Genomic DNA, 26662 nt, shown 5'->3' with positions numbered 1-26662 from the left:
CTACATTAGGAAAAACATTTTTGAAGGTTACTGCATGATGAGTAGGATTTTGTTGTTAAATTTCCTTCAATTTGTTTTATATTAAAATGTTAAAAAAATTATTATCTAGGAACATGGGAATTACTAGATGAAAAAAGACCAAGGTCTGTCTAGTTTGCCTTCTACCAGCCTGGTAGTCGCATGATACAATGATAATGGAGTTGTTGACTAAACATAGCAATCAGTCTCTCTCAATTAGTCTACAACAGACCCAGACATGAGGCAACAAAACCCCCAGCGGTGGAGAGCTTTGGGATCCACAGGTCCGAAGACACCGGTTCCTCCCAAGCATGCTCCATTTACCACGTCATGCCATAAGAGTCATAACGACACAGAAGGAGGCCATTTGGCCCATCGAGTCCGTTCCAGCTCTCTGTAAAGCAATCCAGTCAGTCCCATTCATCCGCTCTATCCCCGTAGCCCTGCAGGTTTATTTCCCTCAAATGCCTATCCAGTCTCCCCTTGAAAACATTGAGTGTCTCCGCTTCCACCACTTCCGTCGGCAGCGAGTTTCAGGTCCTCACCACTCGCTGCGTAAAAAAGTTTTTAAGGACATAAGGAATAGGAGCAGGAGTAGGCCATTCGGCCCTTCGAGCCTGCTCCGCCATTCAATGAGATCATGGCTGATCTTCTGCCTCATCTCCATTCACTGGCCCTATCGCCATATCCCTTGATGCCCTTACTAGTCAGAAATCTATCAACTTCTGTTTTGAATATACCCAATGACTGAGCCTCCACTGCCCTCTGTGGTAGAGAATTCCAAAGATTCACCACCCTCTGTGTGAAGAAATTTCTTCTCATCTCAGTCCTGAATGGCCTACCCTATATCCTGAGGCTGCGGCCCTGGTTCTAGCCTCCCCAGCCAAGGGAAACATTCTCCCAGCATCCACCCGATCAAGCCCTGTAATAATTTTGTATGCTTCAATGAGATCCACTCTCATTCTTCTGAATTCGAGAGAATACAGGCCTAGTTTACTCAATCTCTTCTCATACGCCAGTCATGCCATCCCAGGAATCAATCTCGTGAACCTTCGTTGCACTCCCTTTATGGCAAGTATATCCTTCCTTGGGTAAGGAGACCAAAATTGTACACAGTACTCCAGGTGTGGTCTCACCAAGGCCCTATATAATTGGAGTAAGACTTCTTTACTCCTGTACTCAAATCCTCTTGTAATGAAGGCCAGCATACCATTTGCCTTCCTAATGGCTTGCTGCACCTGCACATTCACTTTCAGTGACTCATGTACAAGGACACCCATGTCCCTTTGAGCATCTGCATTCCCCAATCTTTCACCATTTAGGAAATACTCTGCCTTTGTTTTTTCTACCAAAGTGGATAACTTCACATTTATCCACATTATATTCCATCTGCCATGTTCTCACCCACTCACTGAGCCTGTCGCGATCCCCTTGAAGCCTCTTCACATCCTTTTCACAACTGACACTGCCACCTAGCTTTGTATCATCAGCAAATTTGGAAATGTTAGATTTAGTCCCCACATTGATATAGATTGTGAATAGCTGGGGCCCAAGCACCGATCCTTGCGGTACCCCACTAGTCACAGCCTGCCATCCTGAAAAAGACCCGTTTATCCCTACTCTTTGTTTTCTGTCTGTTAACCAATTCTCAATCCATGCTAGTATATTACCCCCAATTCCATGTGCCCTAATTTTGTTCACCAACCTCTTGGGACCTTATCGAAGGCCTTCTGAAAATCCAAATAGACCACATCTACCGGTTCCCCTTTGTCTACTCCACTAGTTACATCCTCAAAGAACTCCAATAGGTTTGTTGAACAGGATTTCCCTTTCATAAATCCATGTTGACTCTGCTCAATCTTACTATTAGTTTCTAAGGGGGGAAAATTCAGTTGGTTGTGCCACCCGTTAGCGCCTTAAGAGGGCGCTAAGTGGGGCGCAAACCAACTAGCGCCCGGGCGCGGCACTGCCCACGCCTCCTGCCAAATTCAGCGGGAGGTTAGTGGTGGTGCTAACCGGTAGTGCTGCGCCGCTGGCAATGACGTCATGGTGTGCGCAGCGCACCGCTCATGCCCCGGCCGCGATCTTCGGGAGCGCCCCCTGATTTACCGCCGGACGCTATGTTCGACAGGGTCAGGGTGGCGTACCTGCGGCCGGGGAGGCGCAATTTAAAGGCGAGGTGCGGGACGGCCATTTTTGTTGCTGGCCGCCTGCCAGCACCTGTCTGCGCTCCTGTCCCCGGCCTCCTGAACTCCACCCCCACTGAGTGCCGGCTGCGCTCCAAGAGCCCGGCACTTCTCTTGGGTGCCGGGCTCTTTTGCCTGCACTCCCGATCCCCGGGGGCCTAGCTGGGCCCCAGGTCGTGGTGCACAAGGCCCCTCCCCTTTAAGAAGGGGAGGAAGGCCTGCAATACTGCGGTGCGACGTGCCGCAGCGTGTGGCGCTGCAGCACATAACGCCGCAATATTGACTCTCAGCGCCCCAAGAGGGATGCGGGGCGCTTCAAGTAGCGCCCCGCTTCCCTCTTGGGGCGCAACCACTCAATTTCCGTCGCGGGGCGCTACTCAATTTTTAGCCCTAAGTGTCCAGTTATTGCTAACTTTATAATAGATTCCAGCATTTTCCCAACTACTGATGTGAGGCTACCAGGTCTGTAGTTCCCCGTTTTCTCTCTTCCCTCCTTTCTTAAATAGCGGGTTTACATTTGCTATCCTCCAATCTGCAGGAACCGTTCCAGAATCTATAGAATTTTGGAAGATGACAACCAATGTGTCCACTATCCTAATGGCCACCTCTTTCAAAACCCTAGGATGCAGATCATCTGGTCCTTGGGATTTATCGACTTTTAGTCCCATTAATTTTGCTAGGACTGTTTTTTTACTAATAATTTCTTTAAGTTCTTCATTCTCGCCACACCCTTGCTTTTCTCGTATTTCTGGGAGTTTTTTTGTGTCTTCCTCCGTGAAGACCGAAACAAAGTATTTAATTTCTCTGCCATTTCCTCATTTCCCATTATAAATTCTCCCATCTCTGACTGTAAAGGACCTACATTTACCTTGGCCAGTCCTTTCCTTTTCACATACCTATGGAAGCTTTTACAATTTGTTTTTATATTTTTCGCTAGTTTGTGCTCCTGTTCCATTTTCCCTTTCTTTATCAATTTCTTGGTCCCCCTTTGCTGATTTCTAAAAAGATCCCAATCCTCAGCCTTTTTCTGGCAAATTTGTAAGCTTCCTCCTTTGACTTAATACAAGCTTTAATTTCTTTTGTTAGCCATGGTTGGATCACTTTTCCTTTTGGGCTTTTATGCCCTCACATCCTCCCTGTATCTCTTGCCCAAAACCTTAAATCTGTGTCCCCTAGTCCCTGTACCATCAACTAGTGGGAATAGTCCTTCCCCGTCTAAATCTTGTACACCTCGATCAAATCACCCCTCAACCTCCTTTGCTCTAATGCAAACAAATCCAGCTTCTCCAACCTGTCCTTGCAGCTAAGATCCCCCATCCCCGGAACCATTCTGGTAAATCTCCTCTGCACCCTCTCAAGGACCTTCACATCCTTCCTAAAGTGTGGTGACCAGAACTGGACGCAATACTCCAGCTGTGGCCTAACCAGTGCTTTATAAAGGTTCAGCATAACTTCTCTACTTTTGCACTCAATACCTCTATTTATGAAGCCCAGGATCCCATATGCTTTGTTAACCACTCTCTCAATATGTCCTGGCACCTCAGGGACCTATGCACATTAACTCCCAGATCCCTCTGTCCCTGTACACTCTTTAAAACTGTGCCATTAATTAAGTATATATTGCCTCTCCCTGTTCCTTCTGCCAAAATGCATCACCTCACACTTCTCTGTATTAAATTCATTCTGCCACTTGTCTGCCCATTCTGCTAGCCTTTCTATGTGCTGCTGCAGTCGATTGGTATCATCATCACTGTTTGCCACACCCCCAAGTTTGGTGTCATCGGCAAATTTAGAAATTCTACTCTGTATTCCAATATCCAGGTCATATCTATATATCAAAAAAAGCAGTGGCCCCAGCACTGACCCTTTCGGGAACACCACTGTCTACCATCCTCCAGTCTGAAAAACAGCCATTTATCACAACTCACTGTTTTCTGTCCTTAAGCCAGTTCCTTATCCAAGCTGCCACTGACCCACCTGTTCCATGAGCCTCAATTTTGTTAACCAGCCTTCTATGTGGTACTTTGTCAAACGCCTTCCTAAAATCCATGCAGACAACATCCACCTGTGGTCGTCCAGGCTACGCAAAGCGTCCAGGGCTTCCCACATGGCATAGGATGTGCACTCCACGGGACTGAGCTGCCCTGCCATACCTCTAGTTAATAGACAAAAAACTAACCCTGCAGAAATAAATTTAAAACTTAACGAAAACACTCCCCAGCGACTCACCAATCAGCCCTTTCCCTCTATTTAATAGGCTATTAACTAACTTAGCAGAAATAAACTTATAAACTTTACACTCACCAATCAGCTCCTTCCCTTGTGCCGACGTCACTTTTTTTACTCTGACACTTTTTCAAAAACTGCCTCTGTTGAGTTGCAGCCGTTCCTTTTAACGGCTCTGCTCGCATTGTGCTCCCTCTAGGTCTGCTCCTTCCGGCCTCATTCAATTATTCATATACTTTATCCCGAAATGATATTTTCTGAGAGAAATCTATCTAATTTGCATTTGAATGAATCAATACTTTCTGCTTCCACTGTTTCCCGAGGGAGCCTGTTCCATAGATTGACCGCTCGCTCGCCCGCCGATCAGTTTTGAATTTACCCCCCTTCAAGTGCAGGCTGTGTCCTCTGGTTCTGCTGTTCTGGACAAGGCAAGGTGTGAAAGAGCTTGTCATGGTCTCCATTATCTAGTCCCTTTACAATCTAAAAACAGCAATCATCCCATCTCTCAACCATCTCTTTTCATCGAAACCTCGAAGGATACAGCACAGAAGGAGGCCATTTGGCCCATCGTGTTTGTGCCGGCACTTTGAAAGAGCGATCCAATTAGCTCCCCATCCCTGTTCTTTCCCCAAAGTCCAGCAAAATTTTCCCCTTCGAGGATTTATCCAATGTCCTTTTTTTCCTCATGTCACCTCTGGTTCTTTTGCCAATGACCTTAAGTCTTTTCCCTCTGTTTACCAACCTTTCAGTCAGTGGAAACAGTTTCTCCTTATTTACTCTATAGAGTCATACAGCACAGAAAGAGGCCCTTCGGCCCATCGTGTCCGCGCCGGCCATCAAGCCCTGTCTATTCTAATCCCATTTTCCAGCACTTGGTCCGTAGCCTTGTATGCTATGGTGCTTCAAGTGCTCATCCAAATGCTTCTTGAATGTTGTGAGGGTTCCTGCCTCTACCACCCTTTCAGGCAGTGAGTTCCAGATCCCAACCACCCTCTGGGTGAAAAAGTTTTTCCTCAAATCCCCTCTAAACCTCCTGCTCTTACCTTCAAACTATGCTCCCTGGTTATTGATCCCTCTACTAAGGGGAAAAGTTCCTATCTATGCCCCTCATAATTTTGTACACCTCAGTCAGGTCCCCCCTCAGCCTTCTCTGCTCTAAGGAAAACAACCCCAGCCTGTCCAGTCTCTCTTCATAGCTGAAGCGCTCCAGCCCAGGTAACATCCTGGTGAATCTCCTCTGCACCCTCTCCAATGCAATCACATCCCTCCTATAGTGCGGCGACCAGAACTGCACACAGTGTTCCAGCTGTGGCCTAACTAGCGTTTAATGATTTAAAAACCCTTAATGATTTTGAGCACCTCTTAACCGTTTCTGCTCTAAGGAAAACAATTCCAGCTTCTGTAGTCTCCACTTAATGGAAGTTCCTCATCCCTGATATCCTAGGTGTACCGTGGTCATTTTTCATCTAGTAATTCCCATGTTCCTAGTAAATCTCCTCTGCACCTCCTCCCAAGGCCTTGACATCCTTCCTAAAGTGCGGTGCCCAGAATTGAACAATACTCCAGCTGGGGTCCTACCCAGTGTTTTAGAAAGGTTTAGCACAACGTCCTTGCTTCTGTACTCTCTCCCTCTATTTACAAAGCCAAGGATCCAGTGTGGCTTTTTAACAGCCTTCTCAACCAGTCCTGTCACCTTCAAAGATTTGTGTGTAAACCCCTGATCTCTCTGTTGCTGCGCCCCCTTTCAAATTGTACCATTTAGTTTATATTGCCTCTCATTCTTCCTATCAAAATGAATCACTTCACACTTCTCTGCGTTAAATTTTGTCTGCCATGTGTCTGCCCATTTCACCAGTCTGTCTATGTCCTCCTGAAGTCTGCTGCCATTCTCCTCACTGTTCACTACATTTCCGAGTTTTGTGTCATCTGCAAACTTTTGAAATTATACCATGTATTCCCAAATCCAGGTCATTATATATCACAAAGGGCAGTGGTCCCATTAATGAGCCCTGGGGGGACACCACTGTATACTTCCCTTCACTCTGGAAAAGTAACTATTCACCACGAATCTCAGCTTTCTGTCCCTTAGTTTTCCAGTGAGAACATACCCAAATTACATAAACACTCCTCATAATCCAATCTCTCCATTCCTTAAATCATTCTGGTTGCCCTCTCCTGTAACCTTTCAATAGCTGCAATATCCATTTTGTGCTGTGGCGACCGGAACTATACACAATATTCTCCAAGTGTGGTCACGCCAATGATTTATAAACTGGAAGGATTATCTCCCTATTTTGACTCCCTATTGACCTTTGAATACACCCCAACATCTCATTTGCTTTACTCACTGCCGTCGAGCATTGCTGCGAAATCTTCAATTTATTGTCACTCGGGACCCCCCCAGATCTTTTATTTTTTCCATGCAAGTTATTTTCATTCCATTTAAGTAATAGCCCCTTCCTGGATTGTCTTGTCCCCATGTGAAGCGCTTTGCATTCCTCTCCATTGAATTTCATCTGCCACCTGTGTGCTCGATTGCCAAGTATATTCAAGTCTCCCGGTAGCTTATCCTGTTTAGCTTTGGAGTCCCCATCGCCTCTGAGAAATTATTGCTCAAAAGGAACAAGACAACTGGTTCATGTGGTGATGTGCCAAATAACTGCCTGAATCCAAGAGGTTAAAGCTTAAAACTAAAGGCTTTTATTAAGTAAGAACATGGCATCGAGTTAACACAAGGCAGCCATCATTCATCACCGACCCAGCCCTTATGAGTAAGACTCTCACCAATCCGGAGGATCCAGAGGGGCGGGGCTAGGGAGGAGCATTAGTGGTTACATCTGTAGAACATTCCAGACATTAGCAAGTACAACAACAGCAGACAATACAAATGCCAGAACACAGTTATTTCATCACATGTGGGAAGCTGATCTAGGCTGCAAAGGATGAGGTGCAGCAAACATTTATCTTCCGATTAGGCACTTTACAGCCTTCCGGACTCAATATCGAGTTCAACAATTTCAGATCATAACCTCGGCCCCTATTAAATTTTTACTTATATTTTTTATCCACCCCTTTGTTTTGGTTTTTCCCTCTTTCCCCCCCCCCCTTTCCTTTTTTTTCTCTCCCCCACATGGCAGCTGTCTCTCATTCTGCTGGAACACTTCACACCTAATCCGAGCCGTCTTTTGTCTCCACTAGTCCTATCACCATCTCGTCTGGTTTTGAATACCTCTTAATGTCTCTTCACTTCTTTTGTTCTGTCCCAGCCCTGCCTTTCGATCTATTTCATTTCCTTTCCAGTTTTGAAAAAGGGTTAGACCCGAAACGTCGACTCTTAATTTCTCTCCACGGATGTTGCCTGGCCTGCTGAGTTTTTCCAGCATTTTCTGTTATTTTGGAGTTCCAGCATCTGCAGTATTTTGCTATCAAACATTTACCATGTTGGGTCTCTGTGTATTTTGACTACCACTTCTATTACTGCCCTCTTACACCAGCCCCCTCCCAACATTAAATCTGTCTGCTAATGCCAGTCTAATTGTACCATGTGTAGCTCCATTGAGAGCAAAAGATTCTGTAGGTAGTTCTCGCCGTACGCGGCACTATTTCATTAGTGTCAGCCGTGGCTCAGTGGGTAGTGCTCTCGCCTCCGAGTCAGAAGCCTGTGCGTTTAAATCCCACTCCAGAGACTTGAACATAAAATCTAGGCCAGCACTTCCGTGGAGTACTGAGGGAGCACTGCACTGCCAGAGGTGCTGTTTTTCAGGTGAGACTTGAAGCGAAGCCCCTTCTGCTCTCTCATGTGGACATAAACGATCCCACGGCCACAATTTTTAAGAAGAGCAGGGGAGATCTCCGCGGTGTCCTGGCCAATATTTATCCCCCAACCAACATCACTAAAACATTATCTGGTCATTAACACATTGCTGTTTGTGGGACCTTGCTGTGCACAAATTGGCTGCCCGGTTTCCTACATTTATAATTGTGACTACACTTCAAAAATACTTAATTGGCTCGAAGGTGCTTTGGGACGCCCTCGGGTCATGAAAGGCGCTATAGAAATGCAAATTCTTTCCTTTTATCGGTTGAATGGAGGTATCCATGTGGGAAATCAGCAGAACTGATCCAGCTACTTTTGGAAGAGACTGTCTGAGATTAATGCTATATAGTAGGATTTTGTATGGTGAATTTATATACTGGTCGCAACTTGAGCTTGAAAGAGCAGGGAGATCAAGGCAGGTGTGCGGTCTCCATCAACAAACTGTCCAAGACGCCGACTGACACTTCAAACACCTCAAAATTAAAGACCTCATAGAGTCATACAGCACAGAAAGAGGCCCTTCGGCCCGTCGTGTCCACGCCGGCCATCAAGCCCTGTCTATTCTAATCCCATTTTCCAGCACTTGGTCCGTAGCCTTGTATGCTATGGCGTTTCAAGTGCTCATCTAAATGCTTCTTGAATGTTGTGAGGGTTCCTGCCTCTACCACCCTTTCAGGCAGTGAGTTCCAGATTCCAACCGCCCTCTGGGTGAAAAAGTTTTTCCTCAAATCCCCTCTAAACCTCCTGCCCCTTACCTTGAAACTATGCCCCCTGGTTATTGACCCCTCTACTAAGGGGAAACGTTCCTTTCTATCTACCCTATCTATGCCCCTCTCCTTGGCTGTGGCTATCACTTTGGATTCAAGCACCGCTATCTCTGATTATTTCCTTGCCTCATCTCACAGCCACTGAAATTCTTATTCACACTTTCATGACCACCAGGCTTGGCTTCTCCTCTTTGACCTCCCCCACCATATATAAACTCCAACTCCCTGTCCTCGTCAACCTTGACTGGCTTTCCATTCCCCAATACATTGAATTCAGAGTCCTCATTTACAGATCTCTCCATAGCCTCATCTCACCCGACCTCTGCAACCCACTCTAGCCCTATGTCCAAACCTGTCTCGCCTTCCTCCAGCATTGGTGGCAGAACCTTTATCCGCCTCAGCCTCCTCTTGACCGCTCTCCCTAAACCTCTCTGCCTTGTTACCCCTCTACTCACATTCAAGACCTTCCTCAAAACCTACTTTGTGCCTTTGACCAACTCCCCTTCTACTGCTTGGTGTCACCTTTTTCCTCGCAGTGTCTTGGGGCATTCTCTACATTAAAGATGCTAAATAAAAAAAGCTTGTTGACCAACGGGCTAGGAGTGCCATAGAATAAGCCTTTCTAAGTAAAACCAAGTGTTGTATGTTGGAGATTGGGCAATGGAGTGAACGGGTCAGCAGGCTATCAATTCATTTCTGGGCTCCAGATTTCAATCAGCTTAGACTAGAAGAAAATCATCTCTCGCTGGCTGTATCCCCAATTCCTAGTGGAGGTGGGTCACAGTATAAAACTGCCCACACATTGGCACAAAATTGGTGGTCTTGCTCGGTAATTCTAGCTGGTATGGGAAATGGAAAAATCCACACTGATATAGCAGGTGTACTTTTCTGAGATGGAGTTACAGATCCATTAGTGCAGAGGGAGCTTTATCCTGCATCCAGCATTGTTGATTCCAATCTGTATTCAACGTCTTCCAGATCTCGTTCCCCTCACTGTTCATCATCTCCCGTCCTCTCCTAGTGCAATGGCTGAATTACTTCATCTTGATCTCCTCTATGTCTCTCAGTGAACCAATGAAAACCTTATCTTCCAATCATTCAAAATAACAACAGGAAATGCTGGAAAAACTCAGCAGGCCAGGCAACATCCGTGGAGAGAGAAATAGAGTCAATGTTTCGGGTCGAAACCCTTCTAAAGAAACCCTTCCAATCATTCATATGGACAGCAAATCCAACCAACAGCGGCGCCTTTTCTTTGGCACCTTGAGTCCTCCTTCAGCTGCCAGCTTTCTCGTCCTCAGTCCCCCTTCATCTCATATCGAACTTCCTACATTGCCATTGCTAAACCCTCCTCCATGAAATTGTTTCCTCTTTTGTGCCGAACTCTCTCTCTCCTCAGCAACTATAAACTCTCAAAATCCAAGTTTTTCTTCCATATCTAGGGAGTCTGCTTTTAGCATCTGCAGCTCACTCCTGGACAGGATTGAAGAAAAAGCTTGTAATCTGATGATGCTACTCCCTTCTCACTTCTAGTGGCCAACCTCTCTCTCTGCTACAATCTTTCCACTTTTAATATCAGTACAGGAAACTTTGTGCTATCCGGCACCGACGGGACTGAGCTGTTGCCGTTCCCTCAAAACTGCCGGACACTCCAGCTCTAATGTTGAAAGATACGGAAGCTTTTGAGCTCCGTATCTGTCAACAAACCCTGTTGCTTAGCAATAGCTTCTAAACAGTCCAAGCGTCTCTGTAGCTTAGCAACAGCTTCAGCAGACCTTGCAGAGCTTGACTGTTGAGGAAAAAAGCAACGAGAAGAAAAAAAAACTAACGAAAACGGCTCCTGATTTTTGCCGGTGGCTCGAGCATTCCAGACAGTTAGCCTCCGGATAACACAAAGTTTCCTGTAATACTATGAGTGCTCCTATGAACACTTTCATTTCTGCTAGGCTGCGAGTATGTAATCCTACATGCTATCTCTGCTCCCCACGTCCTTGTTCTATTGAAATCCACGCTCATTGCAGAATCTCCATTCTTTCCCAGCACCACAGAACTGTGGAACTCCTTGCCTCCCCCAGCCTTTCCTTCCTCTGGCAATGTTCAGGTTTTCAAAATCTAAGCTTGGCATTACCTAATCACTACTTCATGATCTATCTAGTCTTTCCGATCACTGTTTTCAAACTTTGGTGGTGTTCTGCACCATCCGGGGGGGGGGGGGGCGCTTTTGTGAATGGGTGTGCATTGGAGGCAGGACTGCTGCTTGTCAGGTTTCAGTCCCGCCTTCATCGATTTGTGGCCATCCCACGCTATTTTCCCTTGATTGACCTTGTTAAGCCCGCCCAGCGTATGACGTTTCATCCATCAAAAATTTTTGACAGATGAATTGTCATCGTTTGACAGCACTGTGAAGCTGTCAAACAGTGACATTCTCTGCAGCTTGATGAGGTCTTGCATACAAGACCACGTCAACCTTCTTTCTTTTACAGAAATTAGATTGTTGTTGATCTGAGAATTCTACGGCCATCTCTCATCCTCAACACGGAGGTCCTAACCGACTGAAGCCTGCAGGAAGAAACAAAGGTAAGTACACTTTTAAAAACACGTTGCACTTAGATACAGGAAACTTTCTGTTATCCGGCACAGACGGGACCGACGTGGTGCCGGTTCATCAACAATTCCGGATAACCGAACGCTATTGAAAAAGATATGGAGCTCAGAGCTCCGTATAAAGCAACAAACCCTGTTGCTTAGCAACAGGTTCAGAACAATGGGCACAAGTTTCAAGCGTCTCTGTAGCTTAGCAACAGCTGCAGCTACACCCTTGCACAGCAACAAATGGATTAAAAAATGTAATAAAAGTAACAAAAGTTACTTGAACCTACTCCTGAATTTTGCCGGTTAACCGACATTTCCGGTTATTTAGGGGCCGGTTAATCGAAAGTTTCCTGTACTCACCTCTACAATCTTGCACCCATCACTTACCTTCACACCACACTTTTGCACCCCCCCCCCCCCCCCCGCAGACCCAGTACTCGCCTCGCCTCGCTGGCGGGTTTTGGAGCCTTCGGGAAGCCCGCACTTGTGAGGGCAAAAAGGGGATAATCCTATTGTAACTACCTGTTAACAGGCAGTTAATAGGCTTTAATCCCTTCCCGCCTCCAAGGAGACGGGACCCGGCGCGGGACGGCTACCCGCTTCCTGGGACGATGGCATGGAGGCGGGTTCCAAATTCTGCCATTTTCCTGGCAGACCCGTCTTCCCAGGGCTGGCAAAATCGCCACCATGGTCTCTGATCCTTCATCTTGGTTTCTCAATTCAGGAAAAAAATCAAGCTGATTTTGTGCCTGACTAGGGGTTGCTTGATTATAATGCTGAGCCCAAAAAGGGAAGGCAATGACATCCCTCACTTTCAGCATTCAAATCTCTCCCCTGCTCCTCTGGTGAAAAGGGAAAATCAGCACTCTGTCACCAATATATCGTGGTAATAAAAAAGATAAGCCATTCAGCACCTTTAAATGGAATTCAAAGTCAGTAAAACTGCAGATTTACTTATTTATTATAGAGCCCATTGGTCTCTACTTATTGGCACTTTTGTTTTTCCAATGTGGTTTATGGACGGTAGAATAACTGCACAAAGCATCAGAACATTGAGATGCATGATTCACCGGTGAGTGAGTACACACCCTCGAGGTCAGCCCCAAAGATTCATCTCGTTGAGCAGGATGTGCATCATTTATCACATTCTGCGCTGTGATTATTACTGCACTTTTAACCAAGTCCATGTTCAGTAGTTGTAGATTGTTAGTCGGCATCTGTAAGATATGCTCCCCAGACGTGTAGGGCCGACTTGCGAGAGGCCCTTTATTCTGTCAGCCTGCAGCCAATGTTCCCCGCTTGAGCCCCACGGTGGTCTGGAGCTCCCACCCAGGCCGCTCGCCGGCTGTTACATTGTAGAAACCGCGCCCTGCGCAACAATTTGACTGGACCGCGCAGCCAGTTAAAGGGACCGCGCACCTGAAATAAGAATTAGAGGGAACATTGCCAGTTAATGTCAGCCAGTGTTTTTAATCAAACAAGGAGCTGAGTTGAAAGTCAAGTTGACCTTTTTTTGTGGATTGACAGTAACGTGTGCTTTTTTAAAAAAAAAGCAAACAAAATTCTGGTCTCTGATTAACACCCACGACTTGGGAGTGGGTGTGCATCAGTGAGGCTTTGTGCGTGTTTGCCATTTGCACAGTGCGAGCAAAAGCCGATTCCTTTGACGGCTGCAGTTTCTCAAGGGGTGGAAATGGCTATACTGCGGAGATTTAAAAAAGCACTCGCCTGCAGAATGGTGTGAAAACATCCGTCAGAGCCAAGAATGTATCTGAAATTTTTTTTGCTGTTGATTTGAGGCTGGAAAGGATTTTTTTTTTTTTTTTGGTAATACTGAACACTATTCTTCAACCTTTTTTGCAGGCCCTTCAATTACATCCGCGCCAATTATAACAAAAAACTGTTTGGAAAATCTTCCTCATAACCATTACATGACCAGAAATATCTGTGCTTTTTGAATGGAGGCATTTAGTACTCGGGAGGGTAATTTGGTCTGGTACTTGACTATTTTAAAAGAACCCATGCTTTCATGCGACTTCATTAGTTTTGATTTGCTGCTTTCATTGATTCAGATTCAGACAGCACGTCCTATAATGCTGAAGGAGCCAAAATAGTCCAAAAAAAAAAGTTCTGTGTTGGTAGTCTTGCATTTTAACTCTTGAAATTCCTGTTTTCGCATGAGCTCGGTGTGCCGCAGACTAGTTTACTCGTCTGATCTGTCGATCCTTCCTGAGGCACGGTGCCCAGAACTGCACGCAGTCCTCTAAACAGGGTGTAACCAGAGCTTTATATAACAAGCATACCTTGTGGCCCTTTGTATTCCAGTCCCCTTTAGATAAAGGCCAACATTTTCATTAGAATTTTTAATGATTTTTTTTTTGTACCTGCCCATTAGCTTCGAGTGCTTTCTGTATTTGGATTCCGAAATCTCTCTGCTCCTCCACACTTTCTAAATGCTCACCATTTAGAAAGTACGCTTGATCTGTCTTTCATGGGTCCAAAGTGGATGACCTCGCACACTCCCACAGTGACCTCCATCTGCCACCGTTTTGCCCACTCACTTCATCCATCAATGTCGCTTTGCAACTTTCTGCTCCCATCGACACTATTTACTGTGCCGCCTGACTCAGTGTCGTCAGCAAACTTGGATACACGGCCCTCTAGTCCTTCATCAAAGTCATTTATAAATATCGTGAAAAGCTGAGGCCCCAGTACAGATTCCTGGGGGACACCACTAGTCACATCCTGCCAACTTCAGTACATACCCATTGTCCCTACTCTCTGTCTCCTACCTCCTAACCAATTCTCAGCCCAAGTCAATCGGTTACCTCCTATTCCATGCGCGCTCCTTTTTGTTAAGTCTCTTATGCGAAACCGTAGTGAATGCCTTCTGGAAGTCCCCATCAATAACATCCATAGACGATGTTATTCAGGGCAGCACGGTGGCATAGTGGTTAGCACTGTTGCCTCACAGCGCCAGGGACCCGGGTTCGAATCCGGCCTCGGGTGACTGTCTGTGTGGAGTTTGCACATTCTCCCCGTGTGTGCGTGGGTTTTCTCCGGGTGCTCCGGTTTCCTCCCACAGTCCAAAGATGTGCGGGTTAGGTTGATTGGCTATGATAAATTGACCCTTAGTGTTAGGGGGATTAAATACATGGGGTTATGGGGATAGGGTGGGATATGTGTTGGTGTAGGGGTTACGGGGATCGGGTGGGATATGTGTCGGTGCAGGCTCGATGGGCCGAAATGGCCTCTATCTGCACTGTGGGGATTCTGTGATTCTGTGAATGTTCCCCCAAGCTTTGCGGCCACTCTCGCAAGGTCCCGTGCAGGCCGCTTATGCGTTGTTCCGCTGCAAATTTAAGTGCTCGTGCAGGAAAAAAAAGAGGTAATATTGTCCATCGACACTCCCTTATCTGCTACGTTAGTTACCACCTCAAAAAAATCAGCTAGGTACTGCAATGAAGTTTCAGCCTAGATTGTTGTGCTCAAGTGTGTAGAGTGAGACTTGTGGCTTCTGGCTCAGAGGCGAGAGTGCTACCCACCGAGTCACGGCTGAAAATCTGGGTATGGGGTGGATCAAAGGGATGGTCAGAGAGAAGGGATTTTAGGAGATGTTCACAGCCATGGAGAGAGGTAGCAAATCATTTTGAGTGCGAATTCTTGAGAGCAGGGGTGCAGTGACTGCATTTATATAGCACTTCTTGTTTTCAGGGCATCCAGATATAATTCTTTGACTAAATCACTTTGGAAAGTACAGTCACTGTTGTTTTGGAAGCAAACGCAGCAGCTGATTTGCACACAGCAATGTCCCACAGGCAGCACCTGGACCAGATGATCTGTATTCGGTGGTGTTGGTTGGGATGCAGCACACTGAACCACTACGCTGGGTGAAAGGCAAGGAGGGACCCGGGAGTTAATGTGCATAGGTCCCTGAAGGTGGCAGGACATACTGAGAGAGTGGTTAGCAAAGCATATGGGATCTTGGGCTTCATAAATAGAGGTATTGAGTACAAAACTAGAGCAATATTCTGAACCTTTATAAAGCGCTGGTTAGGCCACAACTGGAGTATTGCGTCCAGTTCTGGTCACCATACTTTAGGAAGGATGTGAAGGCCCTTGAGGGTGCAGAGGAGATTTACCAGAATGGTTCCGGGGATGGGAGATCTTAGCTACAAGGACAGGTTGGAGAAGCTGGAATTGTTTTCATTAGAGCAAAGGAGGTTGAGGGGTGATTTGATGGAGGTGTACAGGATTTAGATGAGGAAAGGCTGTTCCCACTAGTTGATGGTACAAGGACTAGGGGACACAGATTTAAGGTTTTGGGCAAGAGATACAGGGGGGACGTGAAGGAAAACTTTTTTACGCAGCGAGTGGTGAGGACCTGGAACTCGCTGCCGACGGAAGTGGTGGAAGCGGAGACACTCAATGTTTTCAAGGGGAGACTGGATAGGCACTTGAGGGAAATAAACTTGCAGGGCTCGGGGATAGAGCGGGGGAATGGGACTGACTGGATTGCTCTACAGAGGGCCGGCACGGACTCGATGGGCCAAATGGCCTCCTGTATGTATGTACGGCTCCTCTTCAGCCGTGGCTCAGTGTGTAGCACCCTCGCCTCTGAGTCAGAAGGTCGTGGGTTCAATTCCCACTCCAGAGACTCGAGCACGAAAGTCTAGTCTGACGCTCCAGTGCGGTACTGAGGGAGCGCTGCACTGTCAGAGGTGCCGTCTTTCGGGCGAGACGTTAAATTGAGGCCCCGTCTGCCTTCTTAAGTGGACGTAAAAGATCCCCCGGCACTATTTCGAAGAAGAGCAGCGGAGTTATCCCCGGTGTCCTGGCCAATATTTATCCCTCAATCAACACCGCGAAAACCAGATTATCTGGTCATTATCACATTTTTGTTTGGCTGCCGCGTTTCCTACATTACAACAGTGACTACACTTTCAAAAGTGCTTCATTGGCTGTAAATCGCTTTGGGACGTCCGATGGTCGTGAAAGGCGCGATAGAAATGCAAGCCGCCTTTTCTTCAAATAGAGCCATGGGGATCTTTTACATCCACCTGAACAGGCAGGCAGGGGCTTGGTTGAAAATATCTTACCTGAAAGAGAGTGAGAATCAAGGAACGCTGAATACGGTGGTAATTGAAGAGGAATTGCAGAGACAACATGCTTTTAAACTTTCCAATTGAACCAACAGTGTATTCGTCCTGATGTTGCTTTGTCTGCTTGTACACATTGAGAATTAACCAGTTAATGTCACTGCACCATAAGTTAGCACTTTATTGATCATTAGCCGATATCAGTGGATTATAATGCAAAGTGCTACAGTACAAAGGGATCTGGGGGTCCTGGTGCATGAAACACAGAAGGTTAGTATGCAGGTACAGCAGGTGATCAGGAAGGCCAGTGGAATCTTGGCTTTTATTGCAAGGGGGATGGAGTATAAAAGCAGGGAAGTCTTGCTGCAGTTATACAGGGTACTGGTGAGGCCACACCTGGAATATTGCGTACAGTTTTGGTTTCCATATTTAAGAAAAGATATACTTGCTCTCGAGGCAGTTCAGAGAAGGTTCACTCGGTTGATTCCAGAGATGAGGGGGTTGACTTATGAGGAAAGGTTGAGTAGGTTGGGCCTCTACTCACTGGAATTCAGAAGAATGAGAGGCGATCTTATCGAAACATATAAGATTGTGAGGGGGCTTGATTGGGTGGATGCGGGGAGGATGTTTCCACTGATGGATGAGACTAGAACTAGGGGGCATAATCTTAGAATAAGGGGCTGCCCTTTCAAAACTGAGATGAGAAACTTCTTCACTCAGAGGGTAGTAAATCTATGGAATTTGCTACCTCGGAGAGCTGTGGAAACTGCGACATTAAATAAATTTAAAACAGAGATAGACAGTTTCCTAGCTGATAAGGGAATTAGGGGTTACGGGGAGCGGGCAGGGAAGTGGATGTGAGCCTAGGTTCGGATCAGCCATGATCCTATTGAATGGCGGAGCAGGCCCGGGGGGCCGTATGGCCTACTCCTGCTCCTACTTCTTATGTTCTTATAATCCTTGAGCAGCAAATAGTGGAACCAAGCACAGGACTCCCCTAAAGCATAGGTTTCAAACCGAATTTCATAGGCTTGAGATGATCCCAAGGCTGACCTGATTTCATAGAAACATAGAAGATAGGAACAGGAGTAGGCCATTCGGCTCTTCGAGACTGCTCCGCCATTCAACGAGATCATGGCTGATCATCCAAACCCTAGCACCCGGTCCCTACACCGACAGCCATCCCACCCAAGCCCTATCCCCGTAACCCCATGTATTTAATCCCCCCCCTAACACTAAGGGCCAATTTTTATCATGGCCAATCAACCTAACCCGCACATCTTTGGACTGTGGGAGGAAACCGGAGCACCCGGAGGAAACCCACGCAAACACGGGGAGAATGTGCAAACTCCACACAGACAGTCACCCGAGGCTGGATTTGAACCCGGGTCCCTGGCGCTGTGAGGCAACAGTGCTAACCACTATGCCACCGTTTCTGTCTGTGTGGGACTGGCATCCCATGGTTGTATGGGCTTCCCAGCTGTGTCGGTGCCTGCAAGGGGGTTCCCCACACACAACCTGGAATAACCACTTTCCGAAAGTGATGATGTTTATATTCTGGAGATAAATTCTCCACTCTGGAGCTTTAGTATCATAAATTGTTGTCTCCCAGGTAGAGCACTGAGAATATTAAACGCTTTCGGACATTTTTCTAAGCAAGGTATGAAGTTTTTGTCTTTTTTTTAAATCCAGGATGAAGAGGAAGAGATAAAGCAGGAAATTAACATGCTGAAGAAGTACTCGCATCATAGAAATATCGCAACGTACTATGGGGCCTTCATCAAGAAGAGTCCTCCAGGTCACGATGACCAACTCTGGGTGAGAAGTCAAACTGAATTTTTGTTTGAGGTTAAATGCCGTATCTTTGTGAAAATAGCGTGGGCTGATTCTCGTAACTACATGGCCCCATAACACTCTTTGTGGTAACCTCAACATAAAAAGCAATCTGCAGCGAGATTTTGCAGATACTTTCTTTTCAGAGCTCATCGACATAATTGCTGTACTGGTGTGACTCGTGCGAAATTGGCATTGATTTGTGGCACCTTTACGCATGTGGCTAGATTGTGGATTGCTCCCCACCTCGCCAGCGCTGCGAAAAGGACAATCTGTTGGCTCCCATGTAGCTTTTGCTGATGAAAGATCGCTACCTGAAATGCTCGCCTGTCTTTCCTCTTTCAGATATTGACAGGTCTGTGTATTTTTGGCAATGTCTGTTCCTTCACTTCAGACTTCCAGCCGTCCCAGTTTTTCTTTTCATCCGTAGAAAGAAAATTCATCTGATATAAAGCAATGGCCTTTTAATGGCAATGACCATCAGGAAAGGCTGAACAGGTTGGGGTTCTTCTCTCTAGAAAAGGGAAGGCTGAGGGAGGACCGAATAGAGGTCTTCAAAATTTTGAAGCGGTTTGCTAGGGTAGATGTAGAGCTGCTATTTCCACTTATTTCCACGCTCGATCAGCTCCGATGGGCGGGCCACATCGTCCGCATGCCCGATAGGAGACTCTCAAAACAAGCGCTCTACTTGGAGCTCCGACACGGCAAGAGAGCCCCAGGTGGGCAGAGGAAACGCTTCAAGGCCACCCTCAAAGCCTCCTTGAAAAAGTGCAACATCCCCACCGATACCTAGGAATCCCTGGCCCAAAACCACACAAAGTGGAAGAGAAGTGTCCGGGAAGGCGCCGAACACCTCGAGTCTCTTCACCGGGAGCAAGCGGAAGCCAAGCGCAAACAGCGGAAGGAGCGCACGTCAACCCAAGCACCCCACCCACCGTCTGCCCCACCCGTGACAGAGACTGTAGGTCCCGCATTAGACTCGTCAGTCACCTGAGAACTCATTTTTAGTGTGGAAGCAAGTCATGCTCGGTTCCAAGGGACAGCCTAAGAAGACGACTTCCACTTGTGGGGTAGCACAAAACTAGAGGATGCATAAGATAGTTACCAATAAATCCAGTGGGGAATGCAGGAGAAACTTCTTTACCCAGGGAGTGGTGAGAATGTGGGACTCACCACCACAGGGAGTGGTTGAGGCGAACAGCACAGATGTATTTAAAGGGCAGTTAGATAAGCACACGAGGGAGAAATAAATCGAAGAATATGCGAATAGGGTGAGATGAAGTAGAGTAAGCTTGAGGAACAGCACCTCATCTTCCGATTAGGCACTTGACAGCCTTCTGGACTCAATATCGAGTTCAACAATTTCAGATCATAACCTCGGCCGCTATTACATTTTTACATATTTTTTATCCACACTTTTTGGTTTGTGCCTTTTCCCTTTTCTCTCTCCCACATGGCAGCTGTCTCTCATTCTGCCAGCGCATTTCACACTTCATCTAGAGCCATCCTTTGTCTCTTTACCTGTCCTATTACCATCTCGTCTCGCCTTGAATATCTCTTAATGTCTCTTCACCCCCCACAGACCTTCCCTTTTGTTCTTTCATCCCCTCCCCCATTTCCCAGCCCCCAAACTTGCTTTTTCATCTGTTTCATTTCCTGCTTTTTTTCTCAGTCCTGACGAAGGGTCTTCGACCTGAAACGTTAACTCTGTTTCTCTCCACGGATGTTTGCCTGGCCTGCTGAGTTTTTCCAGCGTTTTCTGTTATTTGAGATGAAGTAGAGTTGGGAGGAGGCTCGTGTGGAGCATAAACACTGGTTGTGCCGAATGGCCTGTTTCTGTGCTGTAACTTCTAAATGTAATCTCAGCCCGGTTTGATTTAATAGCAGTGTGGGTGAAGTGCCTTCAATAACCACAAAACTAGAAGTTATAGACCTTAACAAGTTGGCTTTTAATCACTAAGATCAGAGCTAACATCTCAATACACTGACTGGCTCACAGGAATGAGTCATACAGATCCTGGGATCTTTATGTAAGAGAAGTCAGGGGCGGAGCCAAGAGCCAAGACCTGGAACATTCCAGGTTAGTCAGGAAAGAGGAAGTGAAACTATACACCGTGTGGGGGAGGGTAATATACATGAGTGCAAAACGAATACAGGCAAGACAAACACATTTCATTACAGTGGGGATCACCTGGAGGAGGTGGTCGGACATCGCTTCAGCTTTCCATCAACTGCAGTAAAATTACAACCAGCCCGACGCAAAATTTATAAAAAAAAAAAAAAAAAAAAAATTAATTCTCGGGCAGTCACATTTTTGAACATGATCCTTCGCTAACATTAAAAATTGCATCCGCAATTGGGCGCCAGTGAGCGGGATTTTGTGTTTGCGCAGCAGTAGACTTTCCCTGATCAGTGCATGGTGCACCGGTGGCAGTATAACTCCAGGCTGCCAGTTTATAGTGATCTGAAGTAGGTGCCTGTGTTATATGCCATATATAAATATATACCTGATTAAAACTGCTTTGAGGCATAAGATGCAATGAGAATCAGAATCCCAATTATGTTTGAAATGTATTTTTTTTTAAGGGTGTGGTTTTTAATTTTATTTTTAAAGTTACATTCTCTCTTTCCTGTTCTCCCTGCACCGTCCATGGCCAATCTTTTGAACGGGATCTGATTCTGTGAGGATTTGCTGCCAGTTGGCATCGGCTGCATAGCCTCATAAAAGAACAAAAAGATCGAGTGCCGCCTTTCCCTTCCCTTAAAAATTCGCTTGCGAGAAAGGAAGATGATGAGTAGAATTGAAGCTTTTATTTATTCAGATTGTTGCTGTCTTCTGTTTCTTAGCTGGTCATGGAATTCTGTGGAGCTGGATCTGTCACAGACCTGGTCAAAAACACGAAAGGAAATGCACTGAAAGAAGAATGGATTGCCTACATCTGTAGGGAGATACTGCGGGTAATTACCATTTTCTGAGCCCACCGTGCTTTTTGCTGCTTTTCACCAGAGTTCATTGCAGTGGACATCTTCCACGTCAAGCAAAAGGTATTTTTGAAGATTTGAAAGTAAAACGAGGGCTTAAGCTGAGTTTCCCTAGGGGTGAATAAAAGCTTCACGGCATCATTTAAGAAATCTGATTATTTTTATTCAGGAGCATTTCTCCTGAAGTTAGCTGCACGGTTGTGTGAGCACGGTATCGGGAAGCTCTTGGCTCAAGTTTCATCACATTGGCACGCCTGACCCTTGAGCGACTCATCCCGTCCAATGTGGCTTCGGCTCATGGCCATGACGCTCACCTTTAATCAAACAAAACTTAATAAAATTCTGGCAGGACTGGACAGACTAGATGCAGGGAGGATGTTCCCGATGGTCAGGGAGTCCAGAACCAGGGGTCACAGTCTAAGGATAAGGGGTGGGCCTTTTAGGACAGAAATGAGGAGGAATTTCTTCACCCAGAGAGTGGTGAACCTGTAGAATTCTCTACCACAGAAGGCAGTAGAGGCCAATTCATTAAATATATTCAAGAAGGAGTTAGATATATTTCTTAAGGCTAAAGGGATCAAGGGGTATGGGGAGAAAGCAGGGACCGGGTACTGAACTTGGATGATCAGCCATGATCGCATTGAATGGCGGAGCAGACTCGAGGGGCCGAATGGCCTACTCCTGCTCCTCTCTTCTTTGTTTCTATGACTGAAACCAGAACATGCCCTCCCTCCTGATTTCACCCATTTAGAATAATGCCAGCTGGGGTTGTTTTTTTTTAATCAAGGATAGCGTCGAGATTTCAGATAACGAGGAATGGGTTGCACTTTATTCTTGTGGTTTGGTGTCGTCTGTCTTAAGTGGTTTCCTTTGTACTGCTTTCCAGACTCTTGCTGTACTTGTGCATCTTACACTCAATTGATATTAGTGCAAGGAAAATGTTGCATGTCTATTAAAATAACTCATTCACCCAAGTCTGCAACCCACTTCAGACGTTGGGTAGCTTGCCAGTTTGTGCCTGGGGCTGAGAGAGAGAGACCCACCCAGTTCTTTCTCAGTATTAATCTGATTTCCATTGTCATCGAATTTCATGGGTTCCCACTGCCTCCTCCTCCTCCTCCTCCTCGATATTGTACTTTTCTTTTGAGCACATGCCAGATTTCAGCTGTGGTAACCTCTACATTTATCCCAAGACCTTAAGACAGTCATTACATTTGTGGAAGATTTTTGTGTGCGTCAGCCCATGTGGGAAAATTTGTTGACCAACGCCAATCGCCATAGCAGTTTTAAGAGTCCCAGTTCTGACCAAAAGCCAGGAACGATATGGAGGGAAAACGAGTACAACGGATGTGCTTTTGGATGTCTACCAGAATGCAGAAATTTGTTTAAAATGCTGTGCCAGTGTTTTACAGTGTCTCCTGAGTTTCAGCTCTAGATATGAACCAGACTCTTCAGAGGCACCGTTACAGATAACTATATTCAGCTCATTCTAAATTTCTGATTGTATTACACACAGAAAATCATTGTTTTTTAAGTTACAAAAGGACTTTCTGTTCAAGGGATTAAATGTTATAGGGACTTGGAACTATCATAGAATCTTATAGCACAAAAGGAGGCGATTCGACCCATTGTGCCTGTGCCGGCTCTCTGAAACAGCTACTAATTCGTCTCGCTCCCCTGTACTTTCCCCATAGCCCTGCAAATTGTTCCCTTTTAAGTATTGATCCAATTCCCTTTTGAAAGTTACCATTGAATCTGCTTCCACCGCCCTTTCAGGCAGCGCATTCCAGATCATCATAACTCGCTGCGTAAAAAGATTTCTCCTCATCTCCCCGCTGGCTTCTCTGCTAATTATTTTAAATCTGTGTCCTTTGGTTACCAACCCTCTTGCCAGTGGAAGCAGTTTCTCCCAATCTGCTCTTTCAAAACCCCTCATAATTTTGAACACCTCTATTAAATCTCCCCTTAACCTTCTCTGCTCCAAGGAGAACAATCCCAGTTTCTCCAGTCGCTCCACATAACTGAAATGCCTCATCCCTGGTACTGTTCTTGTAATCTCCTCTGCATCCTCTCCAAGGCTTTGACATCCTTTCTAAAGTGAGGTGCCCAGAATTGGACACAATATTCTATAAAGGTTTAGCGTAACTTCCTTGCTTTTGCACTCTACTTATAAAGCCAAAGATCCCGTACGCTTTTTTAACCGCTTCATTAACTTGTCCTGCCACCTTCAAAGATTTGTGTACGTGAATCCCCAGTGTTCCTGCACCCCTTCTAACATTGTACCATTTAGTTTGTACTGCCTCTCATTTTTACTTCCAACGAATGGACTGAATTTATATTAAACGTGTTTAGCCGTGTTCATGTTAAGCATTTTTGATTTTTCTTTGTCATTCCTACAGGGCTTAACACATCTTCACGCACATAAGGTTATACACCGAGACATCAAGGGGCAGAATGTGTTACTGACAGAAAATGCTGAAGTTAAACTTGGTAAGATCCTGGGATTTTGACTTGGTCTAGTGGGGAAATGTTCAAGGCTGAAACCTGCTTGTACAAGAGCCAATTTGGTAGCATGTGCATGCCAACTAGCACACATAGGAAACATAAAGCTTTCGAAGGACATGGAAGATTGATGACAGCGCCAAGACTTGGCATGACTTGTAACCCTCTGCTCTCTCCTGGACCAGTTCCCTGAAAGTAGCCCTCTCCTTTTTGAAATAAAAAAAATGCTAATTCCTTTTTTAAAAGCAATTGCATACTCCACTGGTGTTGTCTGTAGAATTATATTGAAGTTGTGCCTGTGCAATCATATTGCAGTTGCGCTCCATTCTGCCACACAAAGACTAAATACAGTTTTAGGCAATGCACGCATAAAATACGCACCATCAAAAGTACGAGCCTTCAGGGGAGAAGATTGGTGAGGGCAGAATACAGAGTGCTGTGTGCTTTTAAGTGAGCTAATTGGTCTGTGAAATTCAAGATAAAACCACGAGTTGAGACTGATGACTTGCATGGATATGTACGTGTTTACCGAAAAACCTTTGCAGCAACTCTCTTAGCAGTTGCCATAGCAATGTTAACCTGATCGCAACAAGGTCAAATAGATTTATTTAAAAGGGAGCTTCTGCCTCCTAGAATCATGGACTCATACAGCACAGAAGGAAGCCATGCGACCCATCTCATCTGCGCCGGCTCTCTCGAAGAGCGATCCAGTTAGTCCCGCTCCTTCCCCATATCCCTGCAATTTTTTCTCCTGCAAATATTTATCCAATTCCCTTTTCAAGGCTACTATTGAATCTGTATCCACCCCTCTATCAGGCAGTGCATTCTAAATCCTAACCACTTGTATAAGAGTTTTTCCTCATGTCACCTCTGGTTCTTTTGCCAATCACCTTAAGTTATCGACCCATCAGCCATTGGAACCAGTTTCTCTTCATTTACTCTATCTAAACCCTTCATGATTTTGAACACCTCTGTCAAATTTCCTCTTAACCTTCTCTGCTCTAAGGAGAACAACCCCAGCTTGTCTAATCTGTCCACGTAACTATAATCCCTCATCCCTGGAACCGTTCTCGTAAATCTCTTCTGTCCCCTCTCCAAAACCTTCACGTCCTTCCTCAGTTTATCTCACAGTAAGGGTGGGGAGAAAAAGAGTCCCATTCCAATAGAGGCATCACTGTTAAGTGTGAAAAAGCCATGAAGAGGGGAAGAGAAAGATGAAGCGGGCAGACAGAGGGAGATGGAAAGAATTAGAGTGGAAAACGAGCAGTCGTAATAAGAAGATTTTTTTACTTTTATTTATGAACAGAATCTGATCAACGAGTATAATGGAAACAATTCAGTGTGGACATCCTGTATTAGCTACATATATCTGCTACATCACAACAACAAATTGCATTCATATAGCACCTTTAATGTTGTAAAACATCCCAAGGCACTTCACAGGAACGATTTGTCAAACAAAATTTGACACCGAACCACAGAAGGAGATAGTGGGACTGGCGATCAAAAGCTTGGTCAGAGGGATAGCTTTTAAGGAGTGTCGCAAAGGAGGAGGGAGAGGTGGAGCGGTTAGGGAGGGAATTCCAAAGCTTGGGGTCTAGGCAGCTGAAGGCACGGCTACCAGTGGTGGGCGAAGACAATTGGGGATGCACAAGAGGCCAGAAGTGGAGGAGCGCAGAGTTCTCGGAGAGTTGTAGGGCTGGAGGAGGTTACAGAGATGGGATGGGATGGGGCGAGGCCATTGAGGGGGCGGGATTTGAAAACAAGGATGAGAATTTTAAAATCGAGGCATTGCTGTACCTGCCATGTGTCTGAACCTCTTGATTTAAATTACTGCTTTGAAAGCATTCCCAGTTATTTGTCAATCTCAACATAATCACTTGATGCAAAGTAGCACTCCTGCTGGTCATTGCCTTTTTGAGTGTGAGTTGGTGAAGCAGACAGCAGCCACAAGTTTCCGCCCACCTGCAGTCTGATCCAATTTTGCACAGTGGCTGAAAGGTTAGTCTAATAATCGTGCCATCTACTGCAGAAACAGGAGCAGCCAGCTGGATTTGCGATGTGCTGCAGCCATTTTAATTCAGCTCCCTTGGGCTTAGTATCTGCTCACACGCGCTACCTCCGATATGCCCCGCAGATTCTCCAGGATGCTGCCTGGTGTGAGGAAATACAAATACAGGAAACTTTGGTTTATCCGGAGGTTAACTGTCCGGAATGCTCGTGCCACCGGCAAAAATCAGGAGCCGTTTCGTTAGTTTTTTTTCCTTTTCGTTGCTTTTTTTTTCACCAGTCAGGCTCTGCAAGGTCTCGCTGAAGCTGTTGCTAAGCTACAGAGATGTTTGCAAGGTACGGCCGACTGTTTAGAAGCTGTTAGGGTTTGTTGCCAGATACGGAGCTCAAAATCTCCGTATGTTTCAACATTAGCGCTGGTTTGTCCGGCAGTTTTGATGGGACGGCAACAGCTCGGTCCCGTCGGTGCCGGATAGCACAAAGTTTCCTGTACCAGGAAAGCCTTGAAAGTTTGAGTCGTTTTTCATTCGAACAATGCCTATTACGAGGCAATATAATAGAAAGTGCTTAAAATTACGAAACAATGGGAAAGGATAGATAGAAGCAGTAAAACAAAAGGCCAACATACTA

The 26662-nt window shown here is 45.9% G+C and overlaps 1 protein-coding gene across 11 annotated transcripts in view; it reads left to right on the top strand.

Moving 5' to 3' along the window:
- The window catches only part of LOC147090480 (misshapen-like kinase 1), a 197748-nt gene that overhangs the window by 73733 nt on the left and 97353 nt on the right, over positions 1-26662 (top strand). For all 11 annotated transcript variants that reach the window (XM_085977245.1, XM_085977246.1, XM_085977240.1 and 8 more), the window contains exons 3-5: positions 18398-18523; positions 21386-21496; positions 23920-24010. In XM_085977245.1, coding sequence (XP_085833371.1) covers positions 18398-18523; positions 21386-21496; positions 23920-24010 — 328 coding nt within the window. The remainder of the gene's footprint in view (positions 1-18397; positions 18524-21385; positions 21497-23919; positions 24011-26662) is intronic.

This window comes from Somniosus microcephalus, unplaced genomic scaffold (assembly GCF_052327205.1).
Source record: "Somniosus microcephalus isolate GS21.2 unplaced genomic scaffold, FLI_Smic_1.0 unresolved_chr4, whole genome shotgun sequence".
NCBI classification, from domain to species: domain Eukaryota; kingdom Metazoa; phylum Chordata; class Chondrichthyes; order Squaliformes; family Somniosidae; genus Somniosus; species Somniosus microcephalus.
The sequence above is the reverse complement of the archived record's forward strand: the minus strand, read 5'-3'. Positions and strand labels throughout refer to the sequence as shown.